At 44.6% G+C, this 19,069-nt stretch overlaps 2 protein-coding genes across 10 annotated transcripts in view; one reads left to right on the top strand and one right to left on the bottom strand.

Moving 5' to 3' along the window:
- Nucleotides 1–9,221, top strand: part of TUBGCP4 (tubulin gamma complex component 4) — a 35,465-nt gene extending 26,244 nt beyond the window's left edge. The window contains exons 12-19 of the mRNA XM_060618783.3: nucleotides 606–713; nucleotides 1,145–1,283; nucleotides 4,538–4,715; nucleotides 5,264–5,398; nucleotides 6,865–6,981; nucleotides 7,605–7,744; nucleotides 7,924–8,119; nucleotides 8,390–9,221. Coding sequence (XP_060474766.1) covers nucleotides 606–713; nucleotides 1,145–1,283; nucleotides 4,538–4,715; nucleotides 5,264–5,398; nucleotides 6,865–6,981; nucleotides 7,605–7,744; nucleotides 7,924–8,008 — 902 coding nt within the window. The 3' untranslated portion in view covers nucleotides 8,009–8,119; nucleotides 8,390–9,221. The remainder of the gene's footprint in view (nucleotides 1–605; nucleotides 714–1,144; nucleotides 1,284–4,537; nucleotides 4,716–5,263; nucleotides 5,399–6,864; nucleotides 6,982–7,604; nucleotides 7,745–7,923; nucleotides 8,120–8,389) is intronic.
- Nucleotides 9,222–9,930: 709 nt separating this feature from the next.
- TP53BP1 (tumor protein p53 binding protein 1) overlaps nucleotides 9,931–19,069 on the bottom strand; it is a 96,294-nt gene continuing 87,155 nt past the window's right edge. For 6 of the 9 annotated variants that reach the window (XM_078448562.2, XM_060618747.3, XM_060618745.3 and 3 more), the window contains 7 exons: nucleotides 18,627–18,818; nucleotides 18,005–18,223; nucleotides 16,153–16,368; nucleotides 12,188–12,282; nucleotides 11,252–11,451; nucleotides 10,633–10,778; nucleotides 9,931–10,282 (listed from right to left, as the gene is read on the bottom strand). In XM_078448562.2, the coding sequence (XP_078304688.1) occupies nucleotides 10,095–10,282; nucleotides 10,633–10,778; nucleotides 11,252–11,451; nucleotides 12,188–12,282; nucleotides 16,153–16,368; nucleotides 18,005–18,223; nucleotides 18,627–18,818 (1,256 nt within the window). In that variant the 3' untranslated portion in view covers nucleotides 9,931–10,094. Of the gene's footprint in view, nucleotides 10,283–10,632; nucleotides 10,779–11,251; nucleotides 11,452–12,187; nucleotides 12,283–12,905; nucleotides 13,054–16,152; nucleotides 16,369–16,679; nucleotides 16,754–17,034; nucleotides 17,100–18,004; nucleotides 18,224–18,626; nucleotides 18,819–19,069 lie in introns of those variants that run through there. The other 3 variants (XR_009606041.3, XR_009606042.3, XR_009606043.3) reach the window with 3 other exon arrangements.

The raw sequence follows: 19,069 nt of genomic DNA, 5'->3' as shown, positions 1-19,069 counted from the left end.
AAGGAAAATTTATTGACTTTCATAAATGAGAAGGTCAGAGTATGATGGCTTTAGGCAAAGTCCGATCCAGTGGCTTACACGATGCCTTCAGGACTTGGTGTCATTCTATCTTTCACTTCTGCCTTTTTTCACAGACAGGCTTGCTCCATATGGTAGCAAGATGGCCTCCAGCCAAGCTCACATCCTGCTAAGGCCTTGTTTATCTCAAAACAAAAACAAAAACAATAACAAAAAAACCTCTTTCAATCTGAATAGAACCTCTGCATTGGCCTGGCTTGAGTCATGTTCACATCCCTAAACAAAATAGTATAACAAGGTAGAGAATTACATTCCATTTGATCATGCCTGCATCACCTGTTTATCCTAGAATCGGGTATTGTCAGCCCCACTGAACTACATGGATAATGCTGGGAGGGGTGATTCTCCAAGGAAAATTGGGTGCTGCTAGCAGCAGCAGGAGGAGGAATGCATGCTTAGTGACCCTAAAGCAACCCGTTTACATTGCGTCCTGCTGTGTCAGGCAGGCTAGAGGAGACGTGGAAAGCTGGTGGCATCTGGGTCTGTCACATAGCCTAGCATTCTCATCAGCCCATGTGCTCTTTCAGATGTGAATGTGGCCTTCCAGCAGTCTGCACATAAGGTATTGCTGGATGATGACAACCTTCTCCCTCTGTTGCACTTGACGATTGAGTATCATGGAAAGGACCATAAAGGTTTGCTGCTCTTTCTTAGATCTTTCTGCTCTTACTGGTCATTGTCTGTTCTCTCATCTCTGCTTCCATCCACCTCCACAGAAACCATATCATTTCTGACCTTAGAAGTCACCTTGTCTGGTACCCTGTTTCATATGGGAGAAAAAGGAAGTCCAGAGAGGCTAAGTGGGACGCCCAGGCCATGATTTTCTTTTTGTTTTCGTCCCGCTGCTGGAAAGCTCTATTTATTTCCAGCCACCAGACTTTAAAAGAATCTAAAAGTCCTCCTAGAGAATCTCCCACAGAATTTCCTTGCCTTCTGCAAGTCCCTTTTTGTCCACTTTATGCTTCTGACATTGCAGGCTCAAGTGAGCGCTCACTTCATGAATGTGACTCACCTTGTGGAAGCTGTGGTTCTAGGTTAGCAAAGCTGTCTTTTTTCTTCTTAACAGATGCTGCTCAGGCGAGAGAAGGGCCTTCTCGGGAAACTTCTCCCCGGGAAGCCCCTGCATCTGGCTGGGCAGCCCTAGGTCTCTCCTACAAAGTGCAATGGCCACTGCACATTCTCTTCACCCCTGCTGTTCTGGAAAAGTGAGTACTTATGAATTTCTCACAGGTAGATATTACCTACCTTACTTCCAAGGGTGGAAATGATCAGGAATAGAATTGGTGGGAGCAAGATAACCACCCAGCTGGTGGTTGTAAACAATTTGTAAATCGGGGGTTGCAAACTGAGACGCCTTCATGGACTGGACAGAAGACAGTAGGGAGTAGTGGGGACAGGGATGAACAAGAGGGTCAAACCCTTCAAACCATCAATATGGTAGTGGTGGTGTTGGTGTTTGTTTTTAAGATTTTATTTTTTAAGTAATCTCTATACCCAACTTGGGGCTTGAACTTAAAACCCTGAGATCAAGAGTTGCGTACTCTACCAACTGAAACAGGTCACCTCTGCTTTTTTAAAAAATTTTTATTCTTTATTTAAAGTTTATTTATTTTGAGAGATGGCACACACAATGTGGGGAGGGGGAAAGGAGAGAGGGAGAGGGACAGAGAGGGAAGAGAGAATCCCAAGCAGGCTCCTCACTGTCCATGTAGAGCCCAATTTCAGGCTCAAACTCAGGAACCCTGAGATCATGACCTGAGCGGAAATCAAGAGTCGGACGCTTAACCTACTGAGCCATCCAGGCACCCCTGCTGCTGTCTTGTAAGTTCCAAGATAAGCAGTTTACAGGCTGCCAGTTTGTGACCCGGGAAGATGCAATCTTGGGTACCACATGGAGAATCTGGCCTTCGTTAATTCCATCAGACTAGCAAGTTGCCTCCCTAACTTTTGTAATATTTCGTTGATCTTCTTGGGAAGAGTTTCCAAGTCCAAGTGTTTGCTGCAGACTTGAGCCACCTCCGTAACCCCCCTGGAGAAGCAGTGGGGACAGCTAAGCTGAGGGTTAGAATGAAGGAGCTGGACCAAGGTGGTGAGAGACTTGGATCAGCTCTGTTCTTTATCCTGAGAGCTTGCCACGTGCTACTGCTCTACTCTGTCAGGACCTCATGTCTCCAAGCCAGGGGACGAGAGCTCTAGGGGAAGGGAGGTGGGAGAAGCATGCTTGGCTGGTGGTGGCCTGTGAAATCCGCCCCCACAGCATTTTAGGAATTTCTCAAATCCTATTACGGGATAGGGCACTGGCCCCTGCCCTGGTTGGAGGATGGAGGCCATTGTCCTCGGGCTAGATGAACGGAGAAAAGGAAATAAATGAAGAAAAGGGCCTCACTTCATCTCTCTGCTCCTGTTCACAACCCTGTCTACTTTTTGGGGTAAAGAAGCTTGCAGTATGGAGAACAGGCATGAACTGGAAAAGACAAGGCTGGTTGAGGGAGATTTCTGTGGCAGGTTCAGAGCCCATAGCACACCTAAGTAAGCTGCATGGACCTTGTCCAAAGAGCCTCCACAGCTCCCAGTGTCCCACAGGCAAACAGTCCATTTACCTCCTCACATATCAGGCTGTGAACACCCTTGAAGAAATCAATCTCCGATGTATTTTTAAAAATTTTTAATTATGAAAATTTCCAAATGTATACAAAAGTATGGACTATAATCGCTCATGTATACCTTATCAAGCTTCAGTAACCATCAACATTATGCTATTTGTTTTATCTTTTTTTTCCCGCTAGAGGCTTTATAAAGCAAATCCCAGACATGTCATTTCACTCCCATCACTCTGTAATTCAGAAAAGGCATGTTTTGAATGTAACGACAATGCACTTATCACACCCAGTAAAATTGACAGTAAGTCCTTATCTGATATCTGGTCCACATGGAAATGTTCACAGTTATCCACAAATGTCTTTTTTTTTTTTTTTTAACAAATGTCTTTTTATGTTTGGGTTTGTTCAAATCAGAATCCAATCAAGGTATACTATTTTTACTATGTTCCATTAGAAATAGATGATTTTAAGTGTTTACTTATTTTTGAGAGAGACAGAGAGCATGAGCTGGGGAGGGGCAGAGAGAGAGGGAGACACAGAATCTGAATCAGGTTCCAGGTTCTGAGCTATCAACACAGAGCCCGACGTGGGGCTCAAACTCATGAATCATGAAATCATGACCTGAGCTGAAGTCAGATGCTTAACTAAGCCATCCACGTGCCCCAGGGATAGATGATTTTAAAAACCAAATCAGATTGGTTTCTGCAGGCCTTCCTACAAACAAGTAAATTTATCTGGTTCTGCTAGGAATCAGCTGTCCTTCTCATGTGTCTTCTTGTGCAAGGCAACTAGCCCCTGAGCTTGCTGTGAGGCAGGAGATAGAGCTCAGTGAGGGAGCCTTCGATTGTGTTCTCTCTTCTTTGGGACAAGAGAGTCAAATAACTAAAATCCTTGTTTCCTAACATATTTTTATTATTGGTCCATATAAGACCCTCCTTCCTTTTTATACATAACCATAAAACCACTTCCCAGCACCAAAGCTGGAACACTGATAGTAACGTCCTTCTGCCTCTGTGGTCTTTCCCAGTCCCACTCCCTTGGCTCCCCGAGCCCAAGGTGACCCCTCTCCTAACATTCACGTTTTCTATCCTGTTTATATTTAGTTTTATAACATCTATATATATATTCCCCCAAAGTATGCTTTTTTTCTACTTGGTTGTTTTAAGCATTAATAAAAAAGTATATCAGGGGTGCCTGGATGGCTCAGTCAGTTAAACATCCGACTCTTGATTTCTGCTCGGGTCATGATCCCACAGTTCCTAGATTTGAGCCCCATGTTGGGCTCCATGTTGACAGTGCAGAGCCTGCTTGGGATCTCTCTCTCTCCCTCAAAAATAAACATTTTAGGGGCACCTGGGTGGCTCAGTCGGTTAAGCGTCCGACTTCGGCTCAGGTCATGATCTCACGGCTCGTGAGTTCGAGCCCCGCGTCGGGCTCTGTGCTGACAGCTCAGAGCCTGGAGCCTGTTTCAGATTCTGTGTCTCCCTCTCTCTCTCTGACCCTCCCCTGTTCATGCTCTGTCTCTCTCTGTCTCAAAAGTAAATAAACGTTAAAAAAAAAAAAAAAAATTTAAAAAAAAAAATAAACATTTTAAAAAGGGTATCAGGCTATATGTAATCTGAGATTTAGCTTTTTTATTCAAAATCATATTGCTAGGGGTGTTCTTGAGTTGTACAGCTGAAGCGCATTACTCTGACAGCTCTGTAAGGTTCCATCGTAGAAATTAAAGCACAGTTAGTTCATCCCCACCCTCCAGCCATTCTCATTTCCTTCCTGCCCCATGGGGGAGGGGTGGCCAGCAGGTGAGGTGGGGAGTGAAGCCCCTCTCTGGAACAGCTGGCGGGACATGTCTGCCCCAGGTACAACGTCGTCTTCAAGTACCTGCTGAGCGTGCGCCGGGTACAGGCTGAGCTGCAGCACTGCTGGGCCCTGCAGATGCAGCGCAAGCACCTCAAGTCCAACCAGACCGACGCGGTCAAGTGGCGCCTGAGAAACCACATGGCATTCTTGGTGGACAATCTGCAGTACTATCTCCAGGTCTGTGCCGAGGGATGAAGAGAAGGAAGGGGTGGGAACAGAAGCCTGGGAGGTTGACGGCGGTTCCTGAAGTGGGACTGCCATCCTGCACGGGATGAAATGCTGGCGTTTGAGAGAATTCGTAGGTTCTATCTCTGGGTTGGGAGGGGTTCTTGGCGGCATTTTAGAGGAAAGTGGGAATAAATGGAGGAAGGATGAGGAATTTAGGGTTCTTACCACCAGTGCAGGATTTAACTTGTGTTGACTTGACCCTTTTTATAGTTTGCTAGAACGTCTGGAAGGACTTAACTAAAGGGAGAAGGTGGAGGGGATGTGGCAGGAGGCGGGAGGGATCTGTCAGAACTTTGGAGGCCATGAGGTATTAGGCAGATAAAGTTCTATAAGGCCAGGCAACATCAGGGGGTCTTTGGTCAGTCTTAAAGTGGTCTGAATAGGAGAAAGAGGAGTGGGGGCAAAGAATTTCTAGTTCAGACCATCGGCATCTTAGTGTCCCTGAGTGCTTAGCATATGCAAAGTACTGACAGTATTTGTGTTTAACTGTCCATCAGGTAGATGTGCTGGAGTCTCAGTTCTCACAGCTGCTGCATCAAATCAACTCCACCCGAGACTTCGAAAGCATCCGATTGGCTCACGACCACTTCCTTAGCAACTTGCTGGCTCAGTCCTTTATCTTGTTGAAACCTGTAAGTAGGGCTGTTGGTTTCCTCAGACTGCTTCTAGCCCGACTGTTCCCTTAGATCCTGAGTTGCCAGGATGCGGAGCTATCCTTAAGCAATTGTTCGATCTCCATTTTTAACAAGTTAAAGCAAAACTAAAAGGGAATTTTAAAAGGGAACTTAAATGTCTTTAAATCTCTGAAATATTATATCCCGGGATGTGGTGAGCAGCTATAGAAGAATATGTGCTCAACCCTCATAAGGAAGGATTTAGAGGAATTTAAGAAACGTTTCTGTGACACCACAGAAAGGCTAACAAAAAGCATAGAGTACTTAGGTTTTCAGAAATCTTTAGGGTCAGGATTGACCAACTGAGAGTTGTTTTCACATACAGCTGGAGTAGTGTCTCCCCCTCTGAGTACGTATGTGTGTATATACATATGTTCATCTCCTTCAGGGTAGTTATTCTCAACCTTGGCCACACATGGGAATCACCTGGAAGCTTTAAAAAACCTAGGACCCAGAGCACTTAGAGTCTCTGGAGTGAAACCCAGACACCAGTATTTTTTAAAACTCACAAGTAGATTCTAATTCCAGAATAAAAAGCGGAAAGATTGAAAGGACCCCTCAGAGTTTCTATGGTTATTTAGGTTACACAGATTACACTTCATCTGTGATGTCAGCCAGTTTTATCCCTCAGTTGTGCCACACCACAAACACTACTTGTCTTTTGTTTTGCTATTTGGAGCTATTTTTGCTGCACTAAGGGAGAGTGAGTTACATGGATGCCACTCCCAAGGGTTCTTTCTGTGAACTGACAACACCAGGAACCACTGTCACCAGTAGATTGTCCTCGTCTGGCATGCGTGCATCCTTGGGAAAAGCAGAATTTCAGAGCAGGTGGTCACCATTAGATATTTATTGAGTGCTTACTTTATGCAAGGCACTGGGGATACAAAGAGGTATAAGTCATGGCTCTGCCCTTAAGGAGCTCACAATCTAGTTGGAGAAACAGAACATACATACATACACAGATCAGTAACAACACAGGTGGCCTCAACAAGAGAGCAGTACACATAATATAGAGAGAGAAGCAGGGGGTCACTAAAGAGTACATGGGGAAGGGAGTGCTCTGCTGAGAAGGTAGAACTTGAACTGTATTAAGGAGAGTGTCCCGGGCACAGGGAACAACACTGAAAGCAAAGCTCAGGGCAGGAGCACACTTGGTGGGTCCAAGAAACGATGACAAGTTCACTGTGGCTAGAATGGAGGTTTTGTGCAGGAGTGACTAAGAGAATGACAGCATCTTTGCCAGGAAGGGAAGTTTGTTTTACACACGTTGCATTTTGAGGGGCTGGCAGGACTTGCATGTGACATTGTCTCTCCTGAGGTCAAAGAATGGGAGTAAGGTAGCTCTTAGATTGTTTTCCCAAATCTTTAATTTCATGGATGCATCTACCTCTTTTTCCTAATACCGCCTCTTTCCTGGGTAGGTGTTTCACTGCCTGAATGAAATCCTAGATCTCTGTCACAGCTTTTGCTCGCTGGTCAGTCAGAACCTGGGCCCACTGGATGAACGTGGGGCTGCCCAGCTGAGCATCCTGGTGAAGGTGAGTCTGCTGGCCACTTGGCGGTGTGCAGCCCTGTCCAAAGGATAGAGGTTGTTTTGCCAATGGGGAATCACGATCTTTCCCTCTGAGTCAATAAGGCATTTTCCCAATAATTACATACATACAGAAATAACAAGATACAGAGATAAAAATGTTGCTGTCAGTTCACTTTAAAGCAGCTAATTTGCCATCTCAACATTCAAAAATAGCTCAGCCCTGAATCTTTTCTTCAGCCCACAAACACACATGGCTTTGTTTTCACATTCTACCCAACCTCCTTACTTCCTTGAACTAACTCCGTTTCACTGAGATTGTGATTATCCGACGGGAACAAAACCACGCAGCTCTCCCCACCCCCACTGTACCACAGAACATATTAACTTGAAAGCAGATGCTAACTTCCTCCTGAGAATGAGCGTGTACTTTCACAGAAAGTCATGCAATCTATGGGTTCTGTACGAAGAAGAGTTTTAGGAGCTAACAGAGGTGAGGATGTGGGAAGGCCAGCTGGTGCTGTAGACTTTTGGGTAAGACTCTTTCAGGGAACCGCCCTCCCTGCCTCACTCCACAGGGACAGTTGGTGAGTCTGAGAGGAATGGCAGCGTGGGTCCTTCTCTCTGCAGGGCTTTAGCCGCCAGTCGTCACTCCTATTTAAGATTCTCTCCAGCGTTCGCAATCATCAGATCAACTCAGATTTGGCTCAACTACTCTTACGACTAGATTATAACAAATACTACACCCAGGCTGGTGGAACTCTGGGCAGGTAGGAGCAAGCCCTGGGGAACTCGGTGGACTGTGTGTGTGTGGCTTTTTAACGAGTTGTAATTCCAGAGCTAGGAGGCTCTAGCCACGGTCTCATCCAAATAGCCTCATTTTATAAACAGACTAAGGCTCAGAGAGAAAAAGGGCTGCATCTGATCATCTTTAATAATTTTAATGAAGCTTATTTTCCAGTAAAAGCCATCATCATAGTAACATACTAAAATCCCTGATGCGGAGATGGGTGTTTAGGTCTTGTCTGGGCTGATGCCCTGCTGGGAAGCAGTGTGGCTGTGGTTCCCAGTTCTGACATGAACTAGCTGTGCAGCCGCAGACCCCTGCCTGCCTCACCAGCCCCCAGCTTCCAAGTCTGGGAAAGGTAACTGCCCCTTGTAATTCTTTTCTTTTCAGTTGAATAGATTTTGTGGTGGTTAGCTTTTCTCAGAGGCCTGTCCTATTCAAAAACACGTTATTGTTCTCCTTTTTCTCTTTCTCATATGTCCTCAAGCAGATTTCTCCTAAGCGATTTTAGAAGAGTCAAACTTAAGTTTTAAGATGACATTATGTAGATCACAGGTTGCCCTGATTCATATTTCTTTGAAGAAAAGCTCAGGAAAGCATATTTGATGAGGCTCTTTTTTTCTTTCAGTTTCGGGATGTGAAAACATCTGGTTCACAAACTAACAGGCCCATCATGTTCCCAAATCTGTGACAGAAGATTCAGAACACTCCAGCCTTTCAACAAATGCCTGCAGACTACTGAGGGCTCTACCTTTTTCTGCTAGAAGCAATACTACTGAACACCCGTGGGCACAAATGCTTCCCATGTGGAAGGGTCTGCCCTACCTTAGGGGAGTTCATCACTCACCCACCATGGAAGACATGTGGTGTCAGCTCTCCATCTGCCGGCCTTGCCAGATCCAGTCCACGGAGAACATCCGTGGGGCACATCCATGCATTGAGCACCTGCTATGCGCCTAGGTACTGTTCAAGCTGTGAGACCCAGCAGTAAGAACTCCCACTCATCTCACGCTGGTAAAAGGGCAATCCTAGCTATTGACAACATATTAAAGTAGTATTCTAACAAAGAAAAAAGGGTCCTTAAGAAAACTGAGGTCAAATTCTTAAGATTTCAAGTACTGAAAGTTACAGGTCTAATTATCCCCTCTTAGAAGAACCATAGGAGTTGAGGTTCTCCTAACCTGGCCCAACCATTACTGGTAATTATTAATGTTCATATTGGTGTGAACCAAAATACTCATTGAACAACTCCCTCCATACTGAACAAGAATGCAGCAATCCAGCATCAGTCTGTAGCTACTGAATCTGGTTCTTATCTCTGTACCTTCTACCACATACTACGTCCTATTTCCTACAGTTGTGTGCTGAGGATGACCCCTTCCACTGCTGCCTGTGGAGAAGTTAGCAAACCATGGCCTGCCACCTGTTGGTGTAAATAAAGTTTTATCGGAACCCAGCCACGCTCATTTGTTTACCTATTGTCTGTGATCGCTTTCGTGCCATCATGGCACAGGTGAGTACTTGTGACACATCAAATAGCCCAAGAAGCCTAAAATACTTCCTAACTGGCAGGAAAAAGTTTTTAACCCCTGCTTTAGAGAATGAGAGGACAGCGGCAGGGCTGATGCTTAGAGGTAGGGAAGGAACAGCTTCTAGTAACTATGACAGGAATAACAGTTAAAAAAGGTTGGACCTCTGACTACAACTTCTGCCATTTCCAAATGTTGTCACTGTGTTTCTCCTGTTGATCCTTGCACAAAGTCATCCCGTCAAGCTTATAGTCACTGCCCTTTCAGAGCAACTGGTGCTTTTTCCTTTTTAGGAAAAAGTACAGTACCCACAAGTCAGCTGTCAGGTCAATTTTAAATAGAGATTTTTTTAATTGCCAGGAAACTTAAGAGCTATGCTCAATTCCATTCAGCTTTAGCTACAACTATTGATCTGGACCTACTGTAAAATTAGGTTTTGGGAAGCATCTAATTTTAAACAGCCCAGGATAACCTTTCGACAATGATGGCACGGAAAAATTTTAAATTCACTTGTTATTTTCCTTGGCAAGCTGTCCTCCACTACGAACAAACCTATTGAAAACCACAGAGAAGGTACCACATGTTGGTCTTGCTATTTGTTCTGCGATTAAGTTCAAAGAAATGGATGAAGAAATCCCAGTTACTACAACCAAAGAGATTCAACATTTATTTTATCATAAAAGTCCAGCAAATAAAACTATATACAAGATCCATGCAAGGAATCCAGTTACACACAAGACATTTAAAACCTGGTTAAAACACAATCTCCACAACAGGGAATAAAATCGGTTAAGACCAATATCCTTAGTGAGAAACATAATCGTGTTTATATTTTGGATGCTGCTTGAATCCAATTCTCTCCCCAACAATGAGGCACTGGATCACCCACTCTTGTGACACCACAGGCAGCTGCAATGCTTCAGCACACTTCAGCACCGAGGCTGGGCATGAGGGATCCGTCACCACCACATCAAATACCCCTAAAGCAATATCTGCAGGAAGCAGGGGAAGATGAGGAAAGGAGACTCAATTTAGCCTTCCATTAAAGATGTGCCAGTATGGTGCACTGTGCCCAAACTCCAGCCCTTTATATCAGTGTTACTGATCACAACCCAAAGAGAAAAGCTGTAATCACTGTATGCTAACCTTGTAGAATTATTTATAAATACACCATTGGACACCAGCAGAAGCATAGAGCCTCCCCCCTAGTGGCTCCTGAAGGTGGTGCCTTTCTAAGAGAGGAAACACGGATATGGTCAACCTAACAGACCACAGGGCCTAACACACTTATGGGTCGAAGGACATCCTTGGAGCAGTAACACCACATACACTTTCCAGGTACCTTTGTTATGGGCACTTGAATGGTGCTGCTTCACGGAGGCTGCCCCCCCAGTCATGAGGATCTCAGACCAGAGCTCGAGGAAGTTCTGCTGTTGGTCTGACACCAAGAGTACCTTCAGATTGTGGAAAGGGTTTTCACGGGGTTGCCTACAAAGGAGTCAGAGACACAGCACCTTGGAATTAGAAAAGACCCTAACGTGACAGGTTACATCCAACAACGTGTGAATATTTTCAAAAGCCCTGCATTACGGTACCACTCCCCCTTCTCTTCTCCTATGAATCGTGTATTCTCTGGGATCCTAGCCTTCTAATACATCCCTTCTGCTGTCCAGGTTTGTCCTGGGACTAAGAATAAAATGCCTTGCTTGAAATTCAGTCCCCTAACCTTAGAGGTCAAGAACACTGAACCTACATGGAAATCCTCACACATCTTCAAAAGGTCCTTAATCAGGGTACCTGTGGACATAAACTGGATGAACTACTAAAATAAACTCACTCAAGTTCTCTAATTTATCCTATGATCATTCTAATTTTTAGAAACACTCTCACCTTGATTCTCCTCACTCCAAGAGCTTGCTGTCTTCCTGCCTACCATTCTAGATAGGCTCTCAAATACTCACCAATCCAGAATTCTCTGCTCCTCAAGGCTATACCCAGCAGGCAGCAAATAATTGCGGTAATTCTGGAGCTGGTTGGCATGGCAACTATCATGGACCCAGACATGAGACACACAAGGAATCCCACTGGCAAGGCACAAGAAATACTTCCGGGTTCGACAATGCTGATCTGCAATTAGGAGACACTGGTAGGCTGTGTTACACTGGAAGAAAAGGAACAGAAGCAATGGGTCTGGTTACTTCTACAGAAAGCCCCTGAATAGCAGCCCTTAATCACAGAGAATAGATCTGAACACTTCTAAAATACCACCCAAAATGTGATTTTTTTTTTTTTTTTTTTTAGAGCACATGTGCGAACTGGAGAGGAGCAGAGGCAGAGAGAGAGAGAGAGAGACAATCTTAAGCAGACTTCATGCTCAATGCAGAGTCCGCGGTGGGGCTCAATCCCATGACCCTGGGATCAATACCTGAGCCAAAATCAAGCTCAACCAACTGAGCCACCCAGATGTCCCTGAACCTATCCTTCTACCCAAGGTCGCCTTTCTCAATGAAAGGCCCACAGGCTTCCTTAGATGTTCTCCCTGCCTCACCTGCAGGTTTCTGGGGGCCTAAACCCTCAAGGGACCACCCAATCCCAGATATTCAACCCTGTAGGCTGAGAATCAGCAACACTCTAATAGGGATTTCTATTAAACAAATTTTAACCTACTTTTGTCCCAAGAATAGAATCACAGCCTTTAACAAGAAGGGGTCTAACTTCTCTTCATTACAACCTTCTCTTCATTACACCCATGTAAAAATTCTAGTTCATGCAACAACTTTGTGGCAGTTTCCCAGTTCCTCAACTGTCTACCTGGTGTACCCAACCTCTCCATCCCCTCCCCCTCAGACTCTTCTCATTACTGCCCTTTTGGGAAGCTACACAAAGAAACTCCTCACCTGGGCTTCATTGAAGTCTTCAAGAATATAGCCAGCTCCTGCTCGAAGCTGGGATTCTGTATACTGCTTGTTGAAAGGAGGAATTTCTAAAAATTCTATTTAAAAAAATAACCAAGATAATAATTACTAGTTAGTTTTGTATTTACTACTTTAAGCCTGCCTCTTGCTGCCTCCTTTGACACTCCCAGCTAGCTCCATAGCACTATATCCTAAAGACAGGTCGAGAGCTTTCCCATGGGTCAGAAAGAGATCTGTCATGAGCACTATAAAATGCTGCCAAAAGCAGGGACAAGAGCAGAAAGGGTGGGAAAGATGAGAAATGGGGGTAGGTCCTAAACCCCAAAACATCAAAGGTTTCTGTACCAAGTCATGGGACTGTTAACAGGGATCGACACACAACCAGTTCCCATGGTAATGTACTCCAATTTGAATAACCCTTACCATCAGGAAGTTGTTCCTTAGGACTACCCTAAATGTCTCCTGCAAACTAAGCCCATTTCCTCTAATTCTGCCTGATGTGGAGATGAAGAATAGCTGATTAGCACTTTTTGTAACAAAGCCTTCAAATTCCCCCTTCATCAGAATTTTTTACCCCTTGTACACTAAAACTCTGAAGAACCAGAATACTCAAAGAAAGTAGGGTTTCTACAATGTAGCTGATTAAGTGAAGGCTAGCCAGAAAAATCCTATTTCAACCTTTTTATTGAAAACTATCTACCTTTGATGATCTTGAAGTACCTCAGGACACTGAACATCAATGACTGCTTTACAGTCTTGAGGGTGAAGTAGAAGTTATGAGAGATGAGGCTGAAGCTGTAATGACCCTAGGCAATTAGAAATTGCTTCTTTTGACCAAATATCTGCTCCTCTCATATATAAATAACACATTAAAAAAGAAAAGACAAAAAAAAAAAAAAGGCAAGACATTAGAGATTTTAGTTAATTAGGAGTTCTGAGAAATTAAGTTCTAATGAACTTATCACAAATAAAAAACCCAACCAAATTCATAAGAGTTTAGTGCCAAGACCATTCCCTTCCCCCTCACGCCCAGTGGTAACTGACAGAACAGAACCTGTGCAGACAGGCCAGGCCTGTGGTGCCCTCCTTACTGATGGAGCCACCCACAAGCGCTGACGCCCCACACTCAGTCCTCTACACCTCTAGTGAGGACTGGCCAGCCTATTCATGTCCATTGCTCTGTCCTTGACTACACATTCTCACGTTCCTCTTAAAATGAAAACTCAAACTAGAAACTTTACATGGTTATAAAACACTCAGATGAGAGCAGGACTATTTCTGTTTCATCACTGTATCCTTTTGATCCATCTCAATACACATTTGTCACAATTCTCAGTACCAACACTACTGCTGAGTCGCTCCCGGGGCCTCTCATGGCCCTTTATTTTCCCCAAGACTTCTATTTTATGTCTGCTTAATCCAGGTCTGTTTCCAGTCTTACCCTAGATTTTAATCCCCAATTATATTTCCCAATTATATTTCCTTGCTCCTGTGTAATCAAATATTACCCTGTCTAGGCAGCAGTCCATTCCTCTACTTTTTCTCATTTTGGATTTCATTTTATTTGTGATTTATGAGTGGCCCTGCCTGACCTGAGGTTAAAATGAACAGGTTTTTAATTCCATCATCTAAAATCAAGGATGAAGATACTAAATAAACCCAACTCTAGAGTCAATCCCTATGGCTGATGGGTCCCCGATAGTGTACCTCCTAACAATACCAGGTGCCATATTCTTAACTCATTAATAAATATGTCTCATTAAATGGATTTGAGCATTCTATCAGCTCCTGATATAAACTAGCATCTAAGATTCCCATTTATCTATTAGTCATGTCACATAGATTCTTTTAAACTATAAATATTCTTTTTTTTTTTTTTAAGTTTATTTGAGAGAGAGAGACAGAGAGCGAGAATCCCAAGCAAGCTCTGCACTGTCAGCACGAAGCCCAATGCAGGGCTTGAACCTGCGAATTGTGAGATCACAACCCGAGCCGAAGTCAGACACTTAACCAACTGAGCCACCCAGGAGCCCCAAAACTATTAATACTCTGTAGGTTGTTTTAGTACAAATGTCTCCAGGCTTCTTGAGACCCAGGTACCTGTCAACATTCTCACATGCCAAAAACATCAAGGATTTTGGTACTTCTGGGCAGTGTCCGATGATAAAGCAGACATGTTCACTATAATCACATTTTCCATGAGAAACCTGGCAATCTCTTAAAAATGTCCAATTTCTCCTCCTCATTTAGATAAGGCCTACCTCCTTCCGCACATGGTTGCAAGGTTGGGATTATAAACATTTGATATATCAGCCATCAGTGGAGGGAATTTTTAGGAGTTGAGTTTATTAATCTCACACAGGCTCACAGATGGACAGTGTGCATCTTATACCAGTTTTTTTTTTTTTTTTAATGTTTGGTTATTTTTTTGAGAGAGAGGGAGCGCACATGCGGGAGGGACAAAGAGAGACAGGGAATCCCAAGCAGGCTCCACGCTGTCAGCACAGAGCCTGACATGGGGCTAGATCTCATGAACTATGAGATCATGACCTGAGCCAAATATCAAGAGTTGGATGCTTAACCAACTGAGCCACCCGGGCACACCCCCAAAGCTGCCTTTCTTGACTATGCTATACCACAGATAAAACATTATAGAGTTGCCTTGTGAAGTCCTGGTCTATGGAAGGGCTAGGAGCATCTTGGAGAATAAAGTCCAGAGTCTAGCAATACTGTGAAAGCAAAAGAAAACAAGACCACAAACACTGTTTTGATGCCACATCCTGCAGAATCCTCAAGGGACTCCCATTATAATCAAAGTAAACTACACTCTTAGCTAGGAAACTCTTCATACACCTTGTCGCCAATGACACCTATCTGAATTCTGTCTGACAAACAAAGCTGGGCACACACTTAACCTTGAAACCCCACACATGCCACACCTGCTCCCACACCCTAGAGTCGCTCTACTGATGGCTGTTTATGCACCTTCCAAATAGCATAAACCGTAATTTCAATTCTCTGATCACCCTTCCCATAGCCCTGTACAGATTTCCACATGGCTATGGTTGGTTTTGGTTAATTAGGGGAAGAGTTGTCTACACACCTGAGATGCCTACCATCGCAGATTTGCAGTGGTGCTATTTTATGAAACCATGTTCCCCAATTCGATTCCCTCGTGTAAGATATAGTAACTAACCTGCAGAACATCACTCCATCTGCACCTTTATGGTTCACAGATATATGTGGATGCTGCTGTGAGTCACTTACAGTGTATACATTTGTATCCACCCATTTTCTCTCCTAGATCACACACTCTTTAGACAGTTCAAACGATTTTTACCTGTCCCCACTACAGCCTTCACTCAAACCCTAAGTCATGACCACACAGAAATACAATATATAGATTTAGGTTAAGGTTGAACAGAGATACAAGAGTTGAAAAGGCTTAGAAGCTGTTTCTCTGATATCACCCTGGGGCCCTGGGCACCCTACATTCTCTGTCTTATGCACAGACCTCACGAGAATCAACTTCGCCCCCAGGTGGGTTTTCTCTAGCAACTGCCCCTAGAACACAGATGGGAAAGATGGCAGGGCATTCAGAAACCTGACTTGGAGGACTGTCATAGGATAGAATGAACACCGGGTTCTAGTCCCAAACCTACCATTACTGCAGACAAAAAGCACGGTTTTAACCTCTCTAAGCTTGTTTCCTCATCTGTAAAATGGACGGTAAGATCTATGTCCCATGTGCCTCACAGGATTGTTTTGAGGAGCCACTAAGAGGAATTTTGTGAAAACCGTCTATATATTAAGAAGGAGAGTTCATTAACTTTCCCTGACCAAGATCTCACACACCACTTGCACTGCTTACTTTATAGGCTCATAAGTGAATGGAAAGGAAGAAAGTGCTCATGTGTCAGAGCCCCCAGGGCTTCCTAGGGACTTACCCTCCTCTTCCTCACTGCTTCCTGTAGGGCCATCTGGCAGTTTGGAGCGGCTGGCCAACTTGTCACTTGTTGTGGCCATGGTGAGAAGAAAGGCATAGCCAAGAAACAAGGTTTTGTTAAGGGGCAAAGGCCCTCTCTGCTCTTCCAAGGCAGAGGGTTCACCCATGTTGTCTCCACTCTCACAGGGGCTCACAAACTCTCCTGCCCCCACTGCACCTGGAAGGGATGGAGACACAATTACTAGAAGGATACAGACCACTGCCTGGGCATGACAGGATGGGTAGGCAATGTCCTGACCAGGTTTTTTGAGCTACTGACCAAAGACCATTCCTATGGACCCCTATTGGGTCCCAGGACCCAATTTACAGTGCAGAGAAATTTTATGTATTTAAGTTTTATACAGTCATGACGATTTATAAATGAATATCAACTAGTATTGTTTTTATACAGCCAAACTAAATACTTCTGGGATCTGAAGAAAGTAGTGGTTCTAATACAAACAAAGTTTAGGTAAGAGTGAAAAATACTTAGAAATCTTCAGCCCACTTTCTCTTGCTCAGTGCTCTGATTTCCCCAGGATATGTGATATTTTGAAACAGCCCTTAAAAACAAAAAAACAACAACAAAAAACCCATTTTTTTTGTTACCGAGAAGTGTACCCAGCAGATACTCCCACCCTATGCCTAACCGTCACCAGAACGGTGCACAGAATACTTGGTAATAAAGTGTTCTTACTCACTGATGGAGCTACAGCAAAACAGCCTGCTTCAATTATCCCAGTTTCCAACCCCTGGGGGTGAGTAAGTGCACCGGCCAGCCCAGGACTCCCAGAACACCCATGCTACGAGTGCCCCAATAAGTCCTCAAGAAGAAAACAAATACCTGATTTGAAGAAGCAGAATCATAGCCTCATTAGGAGGCTAAGATGACAGACAGGTCATGCCTCCCTAAAACAAAACCAGCAGGAGGAGAACAGTCTGATGTAGTATGTATAAGCCTGGACTTCAAAGTCAAACTGCCTGAGTTTGAATTCTGGATTACTAGGTCACCTTGGTAAAGTTAGCCAACTTTTCTGTACCTCAAATTCTTCAACTAGAAAATGAATTCTAGCATCTAAACCTCATTGGGACTATTTGAAGTAATATCGAAAGACTTCATGCCTCACATACCCTGAACACAACAGAGGTGCTGGATACATATGGAGATGACACAACGCAAATATACAGGAAACCAAAGGAACTCTGGTGCTAGGACAACGTAACAACCGATGAACTCGCTCAGTCTGCTGCACTGAGAGCTCCCTCAGGGCAGACACTGAGGACTTTACACCTGTGTCTCCAGAACCCACAATGGCTGGGGCTGGATATTAGAGACTCCGTGAACAACAGACGGATGAATTCCTGTTAACATGAAACATGAGTGCGTGGAAAGGAGGTGTTTGAGGAACAGTACAAGGAGATGCAGACTGAGGTACTAGCTTTCAGTAGGAAGTCTGGGAGAGCCACAGGGCCCTGAGCACAAAAAGACTCAGGAAGCAGAGCTTCCTGAGGTAGAAGATGGTGCCAGATAAAGGAATCTGCTTAAAATTCAGTTTCTTTCCCTCCTGGAACTTATACAGAACTCAATGAATGTTTCCAATCAAGACCTAGTGTCCTATCTATCTCCACTGGACTCTGCTGGGAGATGTGTAAAGGTAGATGCAGTAAGCTGAGTACTACCTGTGCTTGTGCAGGATCCCAACTTTGTAGCAGGACAGAGCGGCCATTGCCACTTATCAGGCTCCTTCTCTCCAGCAGCTGGCCCTGCATTCCACAGTGGTCTGAGGGAGGATGAGGCAAAAGGGAGTACTCACCAGGTTTCACAGTGGCAGACTTCCGGCCTCGCTTGGCAGGGGACCGTTCTTCTTCAGAAGTGATCAGTTTTCTTTTGCCTGAGAGAACTCCCGAGGAGGCACGAGGGCTGTCTGTAATCTTGCGGGTAGGGGTTGTGCTGCTGCTGCTGCTGGAGGCAGTAGGGGTGGCTGGGGAGCTGATGTTGCTGCGCCGTTTCCGTTTCCCTTCCACCAAATTGTCTATGATAGGATAAGTCAAAGGTTGGTCAACTCCCATGGTCTGAGGCCCTGGACTCCAAGAAGCTGGGCAGAGCCTGATTTAGATATCACCACACCCTTTCCTCCACCTCCTATGAGAACGGGAAACCTCTTTTAAAGCTGCCATTCTGTTTCAGTCTTAGCCATGACTGAAATGCATCTGGTCCCCTGAAGAACTGGGAAGACCAGAAGAATCTGAGGATTTACCATGTGGTCCTGGGAAGGAAACAGAGATAGGTGGTGGCTCCAGAAAATGGCAGCTCATTAGCATCTCATAAACCACACAGGACTTGCAAGATTTAGCGAAGCATCCTGATTGCTCTAGAAACCGCTCTTCCCACCACAAACAGGACAGGGGCCCAGAGCTAGGAAACAAAGGTCTTACCTAAGCTGATATCTGCTGCCTTGGTAAGGGGTGTTACTGCCTCATATGGGCCAAGGCCATACTGTTCTCGCAGTCTATTTCCTTGCTCCAAGGACAGGATGACGGCCATTCGCTTGTACCACTTCCTTTGGCCTTCTTTTTCAATGCTATAGTAGAGCTCTCCAGACTCCTTCCTATGCCCTTTCACCACTCCTGGGTGGGAAAAACATAAGAGCAGCCTGCTATTGTTTTAGGTTGCTTGGCAGCCACTCACAGTGGGTCTGCACAACAGGTTGTGTCAGGGCATCAGGAAGTCCGACAGTGGACTGAAGTTAGTACTGAAATCCCAGCTGTCAATCTCAGACACCACCACCACTTAAGAATATATGTAGCTACAACCCTGAGATTGGGACATGGAAAGATTCTCAACAGAAGGAATCCTTTGGTTATAAAATAAAGCCTCC

The sequence above is a fragment of the Panthera onca genome, chromosome B3 (genome assembly GCF_046562875.1).
Source record: "Panthera onca isolate mPanOnc1 chromosome B3, mPanOnc1 haplotype 2, whole genome shotgun sequence".
NCBI lineage: Eukaryota > Metazoa > Chordata > Mammalia > Carnivora > Felidae > Panthera > Panthera onca.
This window is presented reverse-complemented; position numbering and strand designations above follow the sequence as displayed.